The following is a 19,332-nucleotide window of genomic DNA, read 5'->3' as shown; positions in this document are numbered from 1 at the left end:
ACAACCTCCTAGGGCTTTGGGAGAAAAGGCGATGGCTGATGGCTAGACTTTTGTTAGTGAACTAATTCTTAAATAGTATGTGGAAATTTTTAATACTCTAGTGTCTTAATAGTAAATGCTCTCCCTCTCTGGGGTGAGACTAGTTGCAAAATATAAGCCCCTTCTTTCTAATTTTGAGGAGACGAGAGTTGTCAGGGGAAGCGAGAAGGCATTGAACAGCATCTACTCACCACATAATGATCTGGACGATTTTCATGGTTGCCTCATTCAAAGCATTAAAGAAATCCACCAGAATCTGCCCTTTTTCTCCCATTTTTCCAATAACAATTCCAAAGACGAGGCAAAAGACAATCAAGCCCAGGACATTTATGCCATCCGAATACAGGCCCACTATTTGGTATTCTTTTGTTTCATTCTATGGATCAAAACCAAGAAAATGTATTGGTACATGATCATACTTTTGTTAGAATTTACAGGTCCTGAAATGAGAAGATACAATGGCCAAACACAATAAACTAGGTGTCCACCAGTCAGGCTCAACAATACTTTAGGAAATATAATTTTAAAAACTATGCGTTAACTATGTGATTATACTGGGAACCACAGATTGGTTACTTGGGAGGGAATATGTGATGTGTGAATAAAACCGTTTAAAAAATAAACAGAGGGATACAAGTGCTGGAGAAACTGTAGAACTGCAGAGAGACAGATGTACCTAATCACTGTTGGTGGGAAAGCAGAATGGTGCAGTCCATCTGGAGGGCAGTGTGGTGGTTCCTCAGGAAGCTAACTATGGGGTTGCCATATGGTCCGGCAACCCCATTATTGGATATATACCTGGAAGAACTGAGAACAGGGACACAAATGGACATTTGCACACTGGGGTTTATGGTGGCAGTATTCACAATTCTCAGTGGATGGAGGTGGCCTAAGGGTATATCGACTGACAAGCGGAATGGTGAACTGTGATGTATACCTACAATGGAATATTGAGCGACTACGAGAAAGAATGAAGTTGTGAGATATGCAACTAGGTGAATGGGCCTTGATGACAGTATGATGAGTGAAATAAACCAGAAATGAAAAGACAAAAAACAAAACAAAACAGAAAACCACAACCAAAAAAACCTGTCTGATGTCTTCTTACCAAAGATAAAGTAAGACTTCCTCAAAACAATACTACCACCACCACCACCACCACCACAACAAAAAACTATGCATGTTTGGTGGTTTGGAGCAGTATGTACCCCAGAAAAACACGTTCTTAACCTTAATTCCTTCCTCTGGGTGTGAACCCATTGTAAGTAGGACCTTTTGATAAGGATACTTCAGTTAAGGTGTGGCCCACCTCAATCAGGATGGGTCTTAACCCTACTACTGGAGTTGTTTATAAGCAGAATGAAATTCAGGCCAAGAGAGAGAGCCACAGGGAGGAGCCAGGAGCTGAAATCAATGGAACCTGGAAGAGAAGGGAGAGGCCAGAGAGTGGCCACCAGGTGCTTTGCCGTGTGACAAGCTAAGGGCAAGGATCTCCAGCAGCCAGCCCCAGGAGGCCATCTGGGAAGAAAGCATCATCCAGATGACGCCTTGATTTGGCTTTTTTCCCAGTCTCAAACCGTGAGTGAACAAATTTCCATTGTTCAACCCAACCCAATTTCATGGTATTTGCTTAGCAGCCTAGGAAACTAAAACAGCATGTAACAAACTGTACACCCCCCCTTCCAATTAAAGTTTAAAGTCTGGTTTTCTTTGCCTCGCTCTCAACTGGGAATTTTAGTTAAAAACATTCAACTCCATATTTGAATATTTCTTTTGAAGATTTCTTATTCTGGAATGTTTTACATTTTTATTAAGAATTTTAGAATCAAGACACTTTTCAGGGTTGTTTTAACTACTAGCTACAGTTTGAGTCTGCTTTTTAAAAAGACAGGAATTAATGCAGGAAATACAAAATTTGGGGGATGTTCTACCATCTGTTTTACCCCAATAATTAAGCACAGGGACACTGTTTACTGTCTATGGCCTTGGATGATCAACAGGAATTTAGGAATATAAAACTATGTAAAATTTAAGACAAAACTATATAATTTTTAGATTTGAGGAATTTTCTCTATTTTCTTCAAATATACTAAGGAATTTGTGAGTTGTAGAAAGTCTACCCATTTCGATATTTTTTGTACTCCTTACCCTGGATTCTTCTTTCTGGGGAAAATTTGAGGAGTCCTTTGATTAAAGCTGGATCCTTCAAAAGAAGTAATGCAAACAAACCAGACATCTATCACTAAGAATCATTTCTTCACTTTATTTTGGGTAAAAATAGCATGAGGTATACTGAGGGATTTCATAGGGAGATGACTTAATCTGAATGGTGCAAACCAAATTTATAAGGAATTGTGTGGACTAGCCATTTAGGTACCAGCCATTTCTTACTTCTAATCAAACAAAACTGTATCAAGTAGTTAGAATGTGCATACTGCACTGGGTACTGCATTAGGTCTTACAGTTTAGCTGGAGAGATAACTGACCATAAGAAACATGGGTCAATGATAACATGACATATAACTAACTGCACAGTCCAGTGTCATGTGGGGACTGGGAACACGAACAAGGGCTGGGTAGTCTGTGAAGGCCTGAGCAGTGGGCAGCCAGGAGATGAAGGCACGGTCCAGAAAAGTGCTGAGCAAAGGCAGAAGTCATCATGCCTTCCCTGGGCCTCATACCCTACTTGGGTATTCTTACAGATCCCTCCTGGCTCTAAAGTGAATTTAAGCCCCCTTGTTAAATGCCCAAAGCACCCTGTTCTTTCTTCCCTATTGGAGTACTCCTTACCCTTCCTGTGAGAGCAGATGCCATGTCTGACTTTACACCTCTGTAACCTCGATGCCAGCAAGGCCTGGCACACGTGAGTGCTCAGAAAACATCTGTGGCACCACGTTGCAAGGCAGGAATAAGGAATAACTGAGGAGGCCGATCTGGACAATATAAAGAAGACCCACTGAGAATCAGTGAGCAGTAAGCAAGGAAAACTGGAGAGGACCCAGGACCACAGTAGGAAGCAGGGAGCCAACTGTGCTGATCTATTTTAATTTGAATTCCTCAGTCTACAAATACTCATTATTATTTTTTTTAATCTTAAGCTTCCCTTGCTGTGTGACGGCAGGAAGAAACATTTGGGGAGACATCTATAGGCCTACAAATATACTACTTCAGACCCAATCGCCAATACTGATATCCCCCAAAGCTCTGAAAGCCCATTGTTTTTATAGATAAATTTATGGCAAATTCTTTTAGCAGCAGAGCCTATGATGAACTGAGATGAGGCTACTGATAGTCTTTATTTCTCTCAGTGGGAATATTCATGAGTTTGCTGCAGAAAATACTGATGTGCCTGATTCTGGGGTGTTGCCGTCAATCCCATTGAAGGGTGTTACATAATAGCTAGTACTTAGTATAAGCCCATGGCCCTTCTAACCTCTGAAAAACTCTGGATTCTGCATGATATTTGAGCAGAGAGTTTTGGATAAGGAATTGTGGACTGCATTCCGTGTTTAGGTAGCACAGATCTAAAGCAGTTCCCAGATGTGCCCGACTCTCCTGTAAGCAGCGCTGGGGATGGAAAGGAGCAGGGGCTCCTCCCCTTCTCTTCTCCTCGTGCTGTTCCCACTCTCTGCCGCTGGCCCCCCAGCCCTGCCCACAGGGACCCAGGAGCAGGCGACCACAGGAAACAAGTACCTTGGGAACTGCAGTTGCCGTGACAGGTGTGACGGGCTCTTGTGTGGCATTCACAACTGATTCAAGCTGAGGCGTCACTTCTTCACGCTTGGTTTTGTACTGCAGGTTAAAAGACGAACAAAAACAAACAAGCAAACAACAAAAAAGAGGTTTTTAACTTCTGAGGCTAAACCACAGGAAATGTTATTTTGGACAAAGAAGTACCATCGAAGGATTCCACCTTCAAATGCCTCGGTCAGCATTTTTTTTTTTTTTTTTTCCAGTTTGGCATTTGGCCTTACAGATGCTCTCTTAGAAATGTTTTGTTTTGAAATACTTTTAAATTTACAGGACAGTTTCAAAAACAATACAAACCTCATACAGAGAATTTCAACATATCCCTATCCCCCAATACCCAGATCCACCAATTTTATGATTTTGCCACATCTGCCATTATCATTCTATCTACTCATCTCTCTCTCTCTCTCTGTATTTATCAATCAATTTTCTGGAAAAATGAGTGTAGGTTATATACATCAAGCTCCTTGAACACTTAATATTACCATGTACATTTCCTAAGGACAAGGATACTCACTTATGTAACCACCTTAAGTACATTACCAAGTTTAAAAAATTTAACACTGATTAAAGCTTACATTCTATATTCCAATATTTTCATATGTCCTAACAATGTCCTTTCTTAAATTCAATTTTATTGAGATATATTCACATACCATTCCATCATCCAATCAATCATTCACAGTATCATCATATAGTTGTGCATTCATCCCCCCAATCCATTTTTTGAACATTTTCCTTGTACCAGAAAAGGTAAAAATAAGAATAAAAAATAAAAGTAAAGAAGAAACCCAAATCATCTTCCCCCTCCCACCCTATTATTCCTTTAGTTTTTGTCCCCATTTTTCCACTCATCCATCCATACACTGGACAAAGGGAGTGTGATCCACAAGGCTTTAACAATCACAGTCACCCCTCCAAAAAATGTCCTTTTGAAACTTTTCTCCTCCCTTGCTTGATCCCATCCAGGATCATGTATTGAATTTGTCATCATCTCTTTAGTTGCTCTTTCTTTTTTTCTTAATCGTGGGAACATATATTCAACATAAACTTTCCCATGTCAACCACCCCCAAATATACCAGACATTGGGATTAATCAAATTCACAATATTGCAGTATCCTCACCACCTAATAGTACTAAAACTTTCCCATCTCCCCAAACGGAAACCCTACACCCATTAAACACTAACTTCTCATTCCTCTGCCCCCTGCCCCTGGCAACCTGTACTCTAATTTCTGTCCTCATGAGCTTGCATATTCTTTGATAATTTCTTTGCAGTTACCATAGGACTTCAGTTTAATATTCTAAATCTATAATGATCTTGCTTGCTTTGATACCAATTTAATTTCAATAGTATATACAAACTATGTTCCTAAACCTCTCTGTCCCTTCACTTTTATGTAGCTCTTGTCACAAATTACATATTTATGCATTATGAGAAAAAACACTGATTTCTCATTACATTTTATGCATTTGCATTTTAGAGGCTGTAGGAAGTAAAAAGTGGAGTTACAAACCAAAAATTCAGTATTACTGGCATGGTCATGGATATTTACCCATGTCATTACCCTCACTGAAAATCTGTATTTCTTCACGCAGCTTTGATCTATGGTCTATTTTCTTCTCCTTCAACCTGCAGAACTCTCTTTAGCCATCTCTTGCAGGGTCGGTCTAGTCGTGACAAAGTCCCTCAGTTTTTATTTATCCAGGAATGTCTTAATCCCACCCTTATTTTTGAAAGCCTGTTTTGCCAGATATAGAATTCTTGGATGGCAATTTTTTGCTTTCAGCACTTTAAATATGTCATCCCACACCCTTGCCTCCGCGGTTTCCAGCAAGAAAGCAGCACTTAATCTTACTGAGGCTCCTTATAGGTGACATTTCTTCTTTCTCTCTTGTGGCTTTCAGAATCCTGTCTTTATGTTTGGCATTTGACAGTTTCATTAAATGGGCTGTGGCTTGGTCTATTTGGGTTAATCCTGTTTCGAGTTCTTTGAGTATCTTAGATGTGTATATTCATGTCCTTTATTAAATTGGGGAAGTTTTCAGACATTATTTCTTTAAATTTTCTCTCCGCCTCTTTCTTCTCCTCTGGAATTCCTGCACTGTGTATATTGATATATTTGGTGGTATCCCACAGGCTCTGTTCACTTTTCTTCATTCTTTCTTCTCTCTGTTCCTCAGACCGAATGATTTCAATGGTCTTATCTTCAAGTTCACTGATTCTTCTGCCAGCTCCAATCTGCCACTGCATCCCTCTAGGGAATTTTAAATTGCTGTCACTGTGGTCTTCAGGTCTGTTTGGTTCCTTTTCATAATTTCCATCTCTCTATTGATATTCCCTTTGTATTCATTGACTGCTTTCCTGATTTCCTTTATTTCTTTGTCCACATTTTCCTTTAGCTCTTTGAGCATCTTTAGTATCATTTTTTAAAAGTCTTTTGTCTGGAATGTCCGATATCTGATCCTCCTCATTAATGGTTTCTAAGGCTTTAATGTTCTCCTTTGCCTGTGCTATCACTTCCTGTTTCTTTGTATGTTTTGTAAACTTTTGTTGAAACCTGGGCATTTTGATATTTTAAGGTGTTATTGCTGTAATTTAGATTCTGAGGCATCTGTTCCTTAAGGTGTATCCAGCATGTGTCAGGACAAGGTCTTCCTTGATTGCCAAGAGCTAACAGAAAAAAAGGGGGGTGGAACCCATCTTTCCCGGTCTCTGCAGATAGACCTGTGCCGTGCTCTCTTTCAGGGCTTCTCATACAATAAGTTTGGAGAATAGTTCCAGGCAAAAGCAAAGGGACCTCCCAGATCCTTTCTGGGCATGCATCTTGTCTTGGGCATGTACATGTGGCCCTGGGAATTCCCCCCTTTACATGGATTACTGTTTCCACTCTTCCTTAGAAAACAGCTTCCTCATGGTCCTGGGCGCTACACCGTATGTCCTACAACCAGCAATGCCTTGCCCCAGGCAGCATGACTTGACTGCTCTCTCTCAGTGTCTATAGCAGAGTTCCCTTAACTGCCTTCTACACACAGGGTAGTTCTGGGACAGTGAATCCATCATGCCACCAGCAGACAGATAGGGCCAGACACACATGCTCCCAGTGTGTGCATGGGGATTAGTCTGCCCCCTCCAGAACTGAACCAGGACCAGGGATCCACACTGGCTGCACGGGCTGGCTTCGCACCGAGCCGGGGAGGGGTATAGAAGGGCCCAGCCAGGGCACCACAAGATCCCACCTTTTTAAAGTAGTCTTCTTGATTTGGCGCTCACCCTGTTACTGTAGTCCTTTAATTGTTTTCCAGAGCTTTGAGAAAGATGTTTCTGCCAGTTCTTGTTGGTTGTTCAAAGCTTCTTTGGGGGGATAGAGCTCTGAAGTGTCTCACTTTGCCTTCTTGGTTGGGGTGGGGCCTGATAGCTCCATTTTTGATGGTTCTTCCCAGGAGGTTTTGGAACCAGAAGTGGATTAAGAAATCCAAACAAATGACTCTGGCAACAACCGATCAATAATGTCAAAATGACAAATTAGTGGAGTGGTAACATGACAGAAAGTATAGGTTTCACCCGTAGGTGCTTTAACAGAGAGACCATACAGTGATTCCTGTCAATCATTCTTGAGAGACCATACAGTGATTCCTGTCAATTATTCTTGTTTCCCATTCTTTAATCATTCATTCATTGTAATGTGGGAAAACCACCTCATCACTTTAATAAATGTAGTCATTATAATTTTAATAACCATCAAGAAAAATTTAACTACTTGGTTGTTCCGAAATTAACAATCTTCTTAGTACTGTTCATTAAGTGAGATTTCTGCTGAATTCCCTTTCTTGAGCTCTGTTTGGTTCTGTGGAGCTTCAGTGTAAAGGTTTAAGAAAGAGCCAGTGTATCATTACACTAGGCATTTAAGTGTCAGACCTGTCAGGCTTTGCCAACACCAAGAACCTCACAAATGACCACTGTGGCCGATGTGCAAAGGCCCCCCAGAAACAGAGGTGGTTCTGTGCTGTATGAGGTCCGCAAGGAGCAATTTAACTGCCATTTTTGTCAGTATACACAAAGGTCTCTCTGTTTAGGTAATTTATGTAAATGAATACAGCAGTTCGTGATACACTCAGCTGTCTTAAAGTACATAGATAAAAAGGAGAAAAAGGTGTGAAGTAAAGAGAGGGTTTTTCTTTCCTAGAGAAAAAAATTCATGGTTTTATTAAACTGCTCTGTAAAGTGCTGGCAATGAGGATGTAACGATTAAGAAAAAGACTGAATCCCAGGAATGCTAACTGCACCACATGGGTTAGATACTGATTTTCCAACATTAGAAGCAAAGGAGAGAGGAGATGGAGAGCTACACTTTTACTGCCTTGCATCAGCAGAGTCTAAATTTTTTCACAAATATAACATGGTTCCTGTAAAACAGACACTGCAGCCCACACTTTAAAACACATTGATTGACGGACTCTTGACCTTTCTCTGTTTGAGTCCTTTGGGGGAAGATAAGCACAGATTAAAGAGGGACAGTGTAAGCTCAGGCATGCACTTCACTGTGGGCCAGAAAGACAAGGGAGGCCAAACAGAGTCACCTGAAACGCCACTCCTGGATGCATTTCCTGCTGCTGGTTTTGACGGGCCAATTCCATTTCTTAGGTCACAACAGAAAATAAACAAACAAAACTTATTTGGTAATGAGAAGAAGGGAGTAATTCGAGGGCAAAAGACATTAATATTACCTGCGCAAAACAGGCTTGGACAAGGTTCTCAGGGAACATATTCCTGTTGGAGACATGAAAAACAGTATTATGTTAGGGCAAAAAGCGTTTTTGTCATACCCAATACGTGGACAGAAATGAGTGTAATACTGTCTTGACTTCTGGTCTCTCTTCTGGCCTCTCCTTTCTATAACACTTTCTTGAATTAAGAGCTACCTTTTTTCCTGCTGAGCCTCTTATCACGTATAGAAAGCTCTTCTAGGTATCCCTCACCTAACTGATTCACAGAACAACTGACATTCTTGCTCTCCTCAGCGAAAAATCCCACTGGCAGGTGAATACTCAGAGTCAAGAAACCATTCTTCAATTTTATGCACCTTTCAGTTCCCATCAGTGAGGATGTACGGTTACCAAGAGTTCATTGTATTTGTTTCCAGATTTAAATATTATGTAAACCAGTGAAATACAAGTGTGAAAAGGAAGCTGTGTTTCCTACAGAAACTAAATTGAATGCCTGGAAACAAAAGTAAGTGATGAACATTTTTGTCATTGAATTAGATGTGAGAAGACAACTGAATTAAAAAAAAAAAAACAAAACTGAATTTGTTACTCAATTTCTTTGCAATTTCTAAGATTTTTCTTGCTTCACTTTATGGAAAATGAGTCTAGAAATTGTAGATGATGTGTTTTACAAGGACAGTATACACAACCAAATGTTATGTAATTGCAATCAATTGACACAATCAAAGAAAAGACCTTGGCCTGATATCAGAAATGCATTCTTAAGTGAAACCAAAATATCTAGGACACATCTATATAATGCTTTGATTCTCTGCTATGATTATTTTTTTAATTAAATGACCGACTTCTGGCCCTGATTTCTTTATGTAAGAGAGTTTCTCTTGTTATAATTAAAAACTGTATTTCTTCACCCAACACAGCCCAGCATCCTAATGCAGCAAACATACTTTCTACATTTCTGTCCATCTTGAATCCTGACAGAGGAGCCTGTTCCTTCCATTCCCTCTTCCAAATAAATCTGCATAAAACACAACAGACACTTCCATTCCTCCTTGGAACCATAACCCGGCAAGCAGGACCAGCTACATAATTTGTGGGGTCCAGTACAAAACGAAAATGCATTAGATTTCGAAAATGACTAAAAATTCCAAGATCGTGACAGCAGAGCACTAAACCAAGCATGGGGTCCCTCCGGGTCACCCTGGAGCTGACCCTGCTGGCAAGACACTCACCTGATCAGGTCTAACATGGCATCCACCGTACTGACTTCGGGGGTGCTGCCCACCCTGTCAATTTCAGCCACATTCTGGGTGACACCGGGCTTGATGCTCACTACCAGCACGATACCTGTGGCCAAGGATAGCACCCACAGAGGATTAAGAATCTTCCAGGGCACCCAACACTCTTGGTGCAGCTCTCAGAACCAGCAGGCATGGTGGTAGCCGGCAATATTGCAATGGAACCCCGAGGACCTGCCTAAACGTTGTCCCTCAGTTGGGACCTCAGCAGCAGCCTTAACTGCTTTTCCATTTAAATGAATAAGCAGAAGGAACTCTTTCTATTTTTAATTTTTTTTAAAGGAAGGGGCTGCATCCTAGAATTGCTTCTGGAAACGTCTCCTGGCAAGACTATCTTTTTTCTCTTCTGTAGCTTATGAGCTCAGCCTACACAGGTGTTGGGGTGAGAGTGATTCATTTTCCAACCCAGGGGACTTGTCAATACCTTTCTGTAACTTTTACCCACAGATCCTGGTTATTCTCCAGAGGGTCGTACAGAACAAGCCTTATCTTCTTTCCATATGACAGGCCTTCAAATATTTGGAAAGTGGTCATGTGGGAAAAGTACTGTTCTATGTGACTCTAAGGAGGTGGAATGAGGACAAATAGATGGGAGTTACAGGGACAGATTTTCATCTCGCTGTAAGGAAGAACTAACAGTAGAATGTCTGAAAGTGCCATTTTGGCCTTTGGAAGTAGTGAGTTCCCGTTACCTAATGTGTAAGCCAGAGACAGGATGTTGCAGAAGAGACCAAGGCACTGGAGGCTGTTTGAGTGCCAGGGAATGAAAGAGAAAAAAGTCCCTATGCCCCTTATTGCCCTCCGCATGAAGAGGGAATGCTAACCCAAGGAGGGAGGCTTCAGGATGCTGAGTGGGTCCGTTTTGCTAGTGGGCAGGGTCACTGGGCAATAAAGGGACCATGAGTGGACATGACTCACTCTTCCCTCTCAGGGCTTAGGAAGGGATATATGTCCAGCTAATGATAAATCTCTATCTTGCTTTTTCCCTGCCTTTTCTTTTTCTTTGTATCTGTCTCCCACAGGAACCTCATGAGATGTGGCTTTGGTTTGAGGCAGGGTTCAGGCCTCCCAGGTCCCCCTGATCTAATACCATTAAAGCTTTACAACCCTCTCCCAAGAACTTCTCATCAGTTCATTAAAGCAAGGCTGCAAGGGTCAAGCTGGCTGCAACATCTAAGCACATTCCCTTGTTCTCTTCCCGATCTGGGCATCCAACCCAAAATGTCACGCTAGGAAAAGCCTTCATAGAAGAATGTGAAAGGTGCAAGAGCAGCTACATCCTCTTATTAAAACTTTCTCCCTCTTTCAAGTGGGACCTATACTTGGGAAAAGTCATTAGCTGTTAGTTCTTGGTACTATGTGAAACAAGAAATGTACTGAAATGTTAGCTTTCTGGAAATATTTTATAATTATACTCAACTCCACTATTATAGACTGATTTGCCCAGTTTAAGAATTATATAAGCTCTTGGCTTAACTTTCTTCTACTCAATGATCCTGACAAGACACAGAAATGTCACCCCCCTTCTATTTCTTGTTAGGGACATCAATAAGCAGTACCATGGCTGAAATTCAGTCAGTATTATATTTTCTTCACATAAAAGGTGCTATGTAGACATCAAGCCAAAAAGCTTCATGGAAGTTTAACAATACTACCTTACGATTAAAAAGCAATCGTGTGTTTAAAAACCCCAACTATTTTCAAACAAAAAGTCACAATTATATAGAGGAATAAGGACAAAGAAATAAATTTTACCTAGAATAACAGCAATGGCAGTGGTACAGAAATAATACACGACAGCACGCAGACCAATCTTTCCAGATACATTGGAATCCAGCGCAGCAACACCTGAAAGGGGGAGAAGGCCAAATTACATTAATTTTTAGAAGATCAGTTTCTAGGACTGGTGATTCAATCTTCAAGATGTGAAATAGAAAGCTGAGAGCTATTCTCTGCATCTAGCAGGACTGTCTCACACATTTTGTAAGGATAAGAGAAAATGGGTGAAAGAAGCACTTCAAAATTGCAAACACAGGATTATGAGGATAATTGCAAACAGCAGGCTCACCCTGGCTGTCGTGGCCGGCGGAGCCTTGCCTTTGGCTTTTCTTATGTGCAGCCCAGAGTCACAATCTCAAGATTTCTCCCTTTTGCATTTTCTCTAAGAACTGTATCAAAATTTTGCACATTACATCAACCAACATTTCTTATGCTAAATCCTTCTGGAATTCAGAATCAAGAAAAAGCTTTATCGTTTTATAATAAAAGTTTTTATTTATCACATAGTGAAAACTGTATAATTCATGATTGTTTTCCTTTCTGCCTTTTCTGCCAGGAAGCTCAATTAAAAAAAAAATTTCTTTTTCAAGTACTTATAAAAGTAAAATGCACTCATTACAAATATCTGGAAAAAATAAAAACTTATAAAGAAGAAAACAATAATCACTTCATCTCATAAGCAACAGTGGATAGTCTGGTGAATTTTCTTCTACTGCTTTTATCTCTGTGTTTTGCAAACAAAGCTAAAATAATTTTATAGTTTTTAATCCTCTCTCTTCTAAATACTGTATTGTAAGCATTTTTCCTCCTCATTAGAAATGCACCCTGAGGATAATTTTAATGGCCACATAATCTCCTGTCCTGTGGCTGTACCATAATGTATTTAATCATTCACTCCAAATTCAATAATAAATCACAGTAATTTCATTATCTATCCTGGCCAGGATTTTCCTTTTCTCACGATTTTCAAATTGCTTCTACATTAACTCCATTGTGGTGTATGGCCTCTATTGTGAGATAACTTAAAATTTGTTTGAGCGAAGTAGGATATCAATTTCTGAGGGTCTAGATAATTGAAGACACTTATGGTCACGTTATTAGATGTAGTTTCAAATGGTCTTTGGCTGCCGATAAAATGACTGAGTGCTGCCTGGACTTGCCAGGGTTGTGTGGAAGGCCCAGGACAGCTGTGTTAGAGGTGGAAGTATGCATTCCTCCTGATAGTAACCCTTGCCCTCCAAAGAAGATGAAGTTGAAGGATGCTGCCTTCTACCTGGAAGGTGGGGCAAGTTGAAGAACCATCAGATCACCTTTCAGCACGCTGCCATTTGGAGGTTTCAGACTCTATGCTGCCCAATTTCCAAAATGAGAATCCCATTTTGAGTCAAACGATGTTCAAAGAAAACAAATTTGAGTCTTCAGTATGCACGAGCTGCCTCACGATGATCTGCCAAGCCTGGAGTATAGGGTAGCAGGAAAAATGTAAAGGGCTGTTGGGAGGCAGCCCCAAGGCTAAGGCTCTCAGCCTGCTCCGGGAGCTTTGCCACTTACTTTAAGTGACTGGAGGGGTTGAGCTCCTCATATTTAATTGTACAGGAAAAGTCCATAAGGAAGCCATAATCATTAGGATGACAGCAAATCATTTCCCACTCTAAACACACCATTCCTCTAGCTCTTGATAGCTCCTCTGGAAGTTAATATTTTGAGAGAAGGTGCTCCAGCTTATTTAGTAGCTACCCCAGGATGATAAGGGCACATTCACCAAGCTCCAGGACAAGGCTGTATAATTACCATTCGATGGGCCTACTGCACCGATTACATCCTAGAATAACCCTGATGATAGAGTCTATGCTCTTTCTTTAGAAACTATGCAGCTTGGTGTACTGAGGAGACTTTCTTTTCTTGAGGTAAGACAATTAAAGATAACAGCTATTCAAGGAACTACAATGACAAAAAAAAAAAAAAAAAGAATTGAGAGGGACTAAAAGTCACAATCCAGAAACAAACGAACACTGATATCTAGTTTGTCTCTTAAAAAAAAAGCAAACAACAACAGAAAAATGTAAATTTGCTAAGTACATATGATTTTTTATAAAATGTGCCTATTCCATTTTAGACCTTGGAACATTACTTTGATAAATAATTATAATAATTATTTATAATAATAATGGTAGGTTTAAAAAACACACAAGAAAATCACCACTTTAAAATAATTCCAAGGAACCTGTGCAAGCACCTGCAACCCTGACCTAATCGAGTCTGTACATTCAGATACGTTGTCCTTCTTCCGTAGCTGTCCAATCAAAGCAGTTCCCAAGCCCGAAGGTGCTGACAAGTGACAGGTTCACAGGGTGGCAGCAGAATTGTTCTAGATATGTGTTTTGTGCCCTCACAGGATTTTCTTCCAGCAGTGGAACAAATTAAATCTATCTGGGTAACTGTTGCCAGCATATGTTAATACGTCTTAATTTGCCTTAATGATTTGGCCATGGCCTGATGCCTCTGCGTCTATTCCAGAGCCCAGCTGGCCATAAACTGCTTCCTCAAAATGAGATTCCTGGTGGAAATACCTTAAGGAAATAAATCCTAAAAGCAGGCAGCCAGCTCCTCTCTGCCGGAGCGCAGCAACTAATGTGAAGCTATTTATTTTCCATCTCTCTAATTTGCCTCAGTCTTACAATTTCCATAGATATATCAGAAATTGTTTTAAAATCAACAGCTGTACCTTTCTGTATGCCTAGAGTTACTCCTCTACCCCTCTGGCTATTAATGAACAAGGAACAGAGCTGCCCCAAATCCAGGCTCTTGGGCAATTAATAATGCTTTGTTGGGGACCAGGGTAGAGACCACCGTAGAGGGAGAAACATATGCAGGGAAACAGCCTATTCATCTTCGAAAACCTCTATAGTAGGAATGTCCCAGAACTCAATGTGACTATAAAATGCGTGTCTGAATGGTCTAAACACCACACTTTCCAATAATTATAATAATAAAAATGACAATGACAATAGACACTGCATATTGGTCAATGACTACATATTAAGTGCATCGTCTCCTTTACTTTTCACTGTAACACCATGAGGGAGGCGCTTTTACCCCCATTTTACAGAGGAGAGAGCTGTATAGCTCAGACAGGCTAAGGAGAATACCACACTCATACAGACTGTTCGTGGTGGAGCTAGGATCCCAACCCAGGTCTGACCCTGCAAGCCATATTCTTAACACTGTGTCTAACTGTCCCAATCCATGTGCTGCAAAATTCTAGACCAGTGCTACAGACCAGCAACAGAACTTCTTGTGAGGATGGAAATGTTCTATACCTGTGCTGTCCGTTGCAGTAGCCGCTAGCCACAAATGCTATTGAGCATTCGAAATGCAGCTAGTGGGACCAAGGAATGGAATTTTTAATGTTATTTAATTTCAATTAATTTAAATTTAAATAGCCACATGTAGCTAGTGGCTATCATATAGCAGAGCACAAGTCTCTAGACCCTACCAGCATTTAGTGGGTGCTCAACAATGTTGAATGAATGAACTCAAGCTTAACTCCATAAAATACCATAAAACCTCATTACCTTGCCAATATGGGGCAGGGGAAAAGAAGCTCACAAACCATAATATCCTGGTATGTAGCGCCATCACAGCATTGACCATATAGTTCTCAGGCCTGAGCCTTATCCTTCTCAGGGTCCCTAGTGCACTATAATAAGCTACTCCATGACTGTTGATACTCAGTGCTTTCCGTGTGACAGAAAGGGCTGCACTGTTTGTGTGTAGCCTTACTCTTACAAACTGAGCCCATCTCAAAGTCTACTCTGCAACTCAGCAGGCAGTCTCCTTAGCAACCACGTTCTGCATGTGGTTTGATATGGTTCTCAGGGAAGTCAACCAAAAAACACTTTTTACCCATAATAGACCTCCATGTGAGAACATGTTTAATGTCTTTGTGTTTCTCAACTTTTTTTTTTCATTATTACTCCACCTCATTCTGCCTTCCCCAGGGAGCCTTTTAGACATTTCCCCCCCTAATCACCAACTCCATGTAATTTTAATACCAATAAATTTTATATCTGTTTATGTGCTTTTTCCATAAAAAGAGAAGTATGTTTTGTCCCCCAAGAACCAGTTTTCTCCACTTTGGGGGCAGTACTGCCCATGTTGAGAACACGTGGTCTAGTTCAATGAATGCTGGCTGTGCCAGAAGTCTCAAAGGCCTGGCATTAGGCCCCAAAGATGGTGCCTGCTCACGGTCTCCTGCAGTGAGGTCAAAAGGCATGACCACTTTTAATCCCAAATGTGTGAGCGGGCACAGTGCTTTATGTTGAGGTTTTACTCTGCTAAGCCACCGGGGTTTCTTGCTTTCAGGCTGGCCATCCCTCAAGCTTGGTCAAGTTTAGAAGACTATCTCTCTTTAAAGCCAACTTCCAGAATTCATTTCTTCTGGTGACAGAGGAATGTGCACCAATACATTATAAAGCTGGTGTGACAAGACATGCAAGGAAGTAAAAAGTATTTAAAAATGTGTGTAGCAATCTGACAGTAATTTATGAATTCTAATCATAAGAAATAGGGCTAGTATTTTATGTCTTCATTTTTTGCACCATTTTTTCTAGTAACTCATTTTTATTGTACTTTACAAATGTTACTGGTCTGTAATAGATTGGAAATGGAAAAAACTGGATCTTGCCCACAGATACTCTGCAAAGCCCTGGTGCAGAGAACAGGTATGCTGGCTTCTCGAGGAGCCAGAGGTGGCTCGAGGCTGTGGTGATGGCGGGGGTAGGGGTTGGGGGTGTGTGGGGGGGTGGAATTGATGGAGCAGGAGGTGAGAACTGGTAGAAAAAGACAAGTAGGAATCCAGGTTTTGGTAAGTCCTGGATTGTCCTTAAAGCTAGGGATGGGTTTGAGGCTGGGCTGTGGCCTAGAAACAGGGATAAAGTCCAAGTTTGTCCTTGGAAGTTAGGGGCACCTGCTGGCTTTTTATTTTAAGAAAGAACATTTGCTTTCTTCAGCTCAGGAGGAGGCGCTGAGGAGCTGGGGTGCTGGCTCCTCAACCAAGTGGTAATAATCTAAAGTTTTTATAACACCACCACAAAGGAAGCAGTTGCCGTGCTGGGCAAAATAACAGCAGGTTTTAAAAATAAACAGCCGAGGGCAAAGAGCTCTCTGATTAAGCTGCCACCCCCAAGAGAACAAAGTTTTCTTGGCAATCTCTCTCCACCTCTCTGTTAAGGTGTCAAAATGAGCTGTTATTAAAAGGTCTTCTTCAGTCTGGCATTTGACAGGGCTTTGCAACTGTGAACAGAGACAATGTCCAAGAAACACAAGGTTGCAAAGGAGTTAAAACCCACTTATGAGGATGACACCTATCACTGTCACCAGCAGGGAGATCACTGGCATAAAGAGAAACAAGTATGGGCTTTGGTGGCTCAAACCTCAGCCTTCTCCTTCCAGAGTCAGTTTCCCCATCCATGAAATTGAGGTGCCGTACTTCTTTCAAGGTAACTGTGGGAGCAAAATAAACCACCTTATCTTGCATGGTTGTTTTAAGGATTAGAAATAACATACAGGAAATACCTAGCAGAGTGCCTGGAACTTCATTTATACTCAGGAAATAGCCCCTGAATGAATGAAACGATAAATATGATTTGTGGAAGGCACCCAACAAGGGCTAACTCCTTCATCCCCTCACTTAATTCCTGTGCTACACAGTCACTAAAAGACCTTTTAAAAAACACAGATCAAGTCATTTCAGATCCTGTATAACCCTTCAATGGCACTTAAGTGTCATGGCTAACTGGACCCTGCAGGAAGGGCACCCACTGCCCTCCAGGCCCATCTCGGGCCCCCTTCCTGCCTCCTCACCTTCTCCAGCCCCCTCTCCTACTTCTTGGAGCAGGTCAAATGCTTCCCACTGCAAGGCCTTTCTTTGCACAGGCTCTTCCCTCTGCTTTGCCCTTTTCCTCACTTGGCTACATTTAAGTTCTTTCCCCAGAGTCCTTCCCTGAGTCCCCAGGCCCCCCTCTTTTCCCCTCTGAGCATCCAGTCCATTATCATGTTTCACAGTGTTTCTCTATGAGTTCATTTATTTAATGTTTGTCTTTCTCACTAGCCTATGAACTCCATGAGGGTAGGAGACCTAGATATCTGCTTGTTCACCAATGTAAACCCAATGCCCAGCGCATAGGAAAAGCTCAGTGAATATGTATTGATGGAATGAGTAACAGTCATTTACATTTAGTTGCCTGGCTCCCAGATCCCCCTCCCAGGCTCTGGCTCCAAGGCAGGAGAATGTTCTAGAATGGTACTGGAGATGCTGCGCTGTTGCCAGGTGCTGCCTTTACGATCTGTGTGATCTTAGCAACACAGCTCAATCTCTCTTGAACCTCCTGTTTCTTTCTCTCTAAAAATGGGAGACAAGGTCACACCTACTTTGCTGCTTCAGAAGGCTGCTATGAGGATTAAATTTAAAACTTCCTAAATTTTAAACTTCAAAATGTTCCTTTGATTTCCCAGGGGAAACAAGACTGGATATGATCTCACTTTGTTAATCCAGGACACAGAGCAATCTCTGCTGTGTGGATTAATACCCTGGGACGTCAGGTGAAAGGAGTAGAAGAAGCTGAGAGGAGCATGTGAAATATATTCCTACATGTGTTTCACCTATGACATCTATTTTTCTTAGGGACTAAAATACAAAGAACCCCCTTAAAATAGGTTAAATCACCACCCTAGACCATTTGATCTGTCAAGTTAACACAAGTTGGCCCGGGGCAGAATCAATGAAAGGTCACTTTGTAGCCTCTGTCCGCAGGTCTGCATTTGATGTTCAAAACACGGTCTCCTGGCCACTCCACAGTCTGGGGTACTGTTTCAACATTTTTAAGCCTTGGAACATGGTGGCATCTGTAGTCAGGACCAATTCTTCAGAAGACCCTTTGAGCTTTTCTTAGAAGAATTATTATTGCAATAAAAGCATTAGGCATACCACTGAGGATCCGTGCAAATGCTCTGACATCAGCAGCTAGCTAAAGGCTCTGTGAAACTAATTCTGGTTTTCTGCCCACATGTGATTATTACTGGGCTCTCTCTTTACTTCTCCTTATCCAATAATAAAATTGGTAACTTAGGCTTCTGGGTAGAGGCTACTTGCAGGCTGGCCAACTTTACAAACTAGTGGCAGAGCAAGTCGTTACATTGTTTTCATTTCCAGAACAAATACATTTATGTGTGCTTGCCTATGTGTAGTTCCATTCTAACACACTGACCTTGTAGCTGCTTCTTTCTAAAACTTCTGACAGGTTCAGACAAAAATGAGTAAATAAAAAATTATACAGAACTTAAAATACACTATGACATGGTACTATCAGTAGCCCAATTTTATAGTTTGAGAAACAAGTTATGTGACTTGTCCAAGATTTCATGGTTAATAAATGCCAGAGCCAGGATTCGAACCCAGGTAGTCTGTCTCTTAAAGCTGTATTCTTAGCCACTAGACTCTCCTGCTCCTCTATGACTAATACTTCCCCACCTGAAGCTTGTTCTGGTTGGTGCTTGGTAGAGAATGGCACAGGTCGTGTGGGTGGGAGTCACTGCTGTAATTTGCTTCCTCCTGCTGACAGGCTCAAGTCCAGACACCCTTACTCACTGTTCTCCCAAGAAGCCATGGCTTCTGCTATTTTCTTCTGCCTAGAATGCTACCTCCCTTTACCTGACTCCTTTCCCTTCTCAAAACCC

General features: G+C 41.3%; 2 protein-coding genes across 4 annotated transcripts in view; one reads left to right on the top strand and one right to left on the bottom strand.

The window, feature by feature from the left end:
• SLC1A1 (solute carrier family 1 member 1) overlaps window positions 1-19,332 on the bottom strand; it is an 84,253-nt gene that overhangs the window by 13,984 nt on the left and 50,937 nt on the right. Inside the window, exons 3-7 of the mRNA XM_037850998.1 lie at window positions 11,572-11,664; window positions 9,751-9,865; window positions 8,519-8,561; window positions 3,733-3,831; window positions 231-415 (exon numbers count right to left, since the gene is read on the bottom strand). Coding sequence (XP_037706926.1) covers window positions 231-415; window positions 3,733-3,831; window positions 8,519-8,561; window positions 9,751-9,865; window positions 11,572-11,664 — 535 coding nt within the window. The remainder of the gene's footprint in view (window positions 1-230; window positions 416-3,732; window positions 3,832-8,518; window positions 8,562-9,750; window positions 9,866-11,571; window positions 11,665-19,332) is intronic.
• The window catches only part of SPATA6L (spermatogenesis associated 6 like), a 122,758-nt gene that overhangs the window by 102,101 nt on the left and 1,325 nt on the right, over window positions 1-19,332 (top strand). Inside the window, exon 17 of one of the 3 annotated variants that reach the window (XR_005219088.1) lies at window positions 10,839-11,034. The exons of 1 other annotated variant lie outside the window; for it this stretch is intronic. The gene's annotated coding sequence lies outside the window, so the exon portion shown is untranslated. Of the gene's footprint in view, window positions 1-3,837; window positions 3,967-10,838; window positions 11,035-19,332 lie in introns of those variants that run through there. One more of the 3 variants, XR_005219087.1, reaches the window with a different exon arrangement.

Source organism: Choloepus didactylus, chromosome 10 (genome assembly GCF_015220235.1).
Source record: "Choloepus didactylus isolate mChoDid1 chromosome 10, mChoDid1.pri, whole genome shotgun sequence".
Taxonomy (NCBI): Eukaryota; Metazoa; Chordata; class Mammalia; order Pilosa; family Megalonychidae; genus Choloepus; species Choloepus didactylus.
The sequence above is the reverse complement of the archived record's forward strand: the minus strand, read 5'-3'. Positions and strand labels throughout refer to the sequence as shown.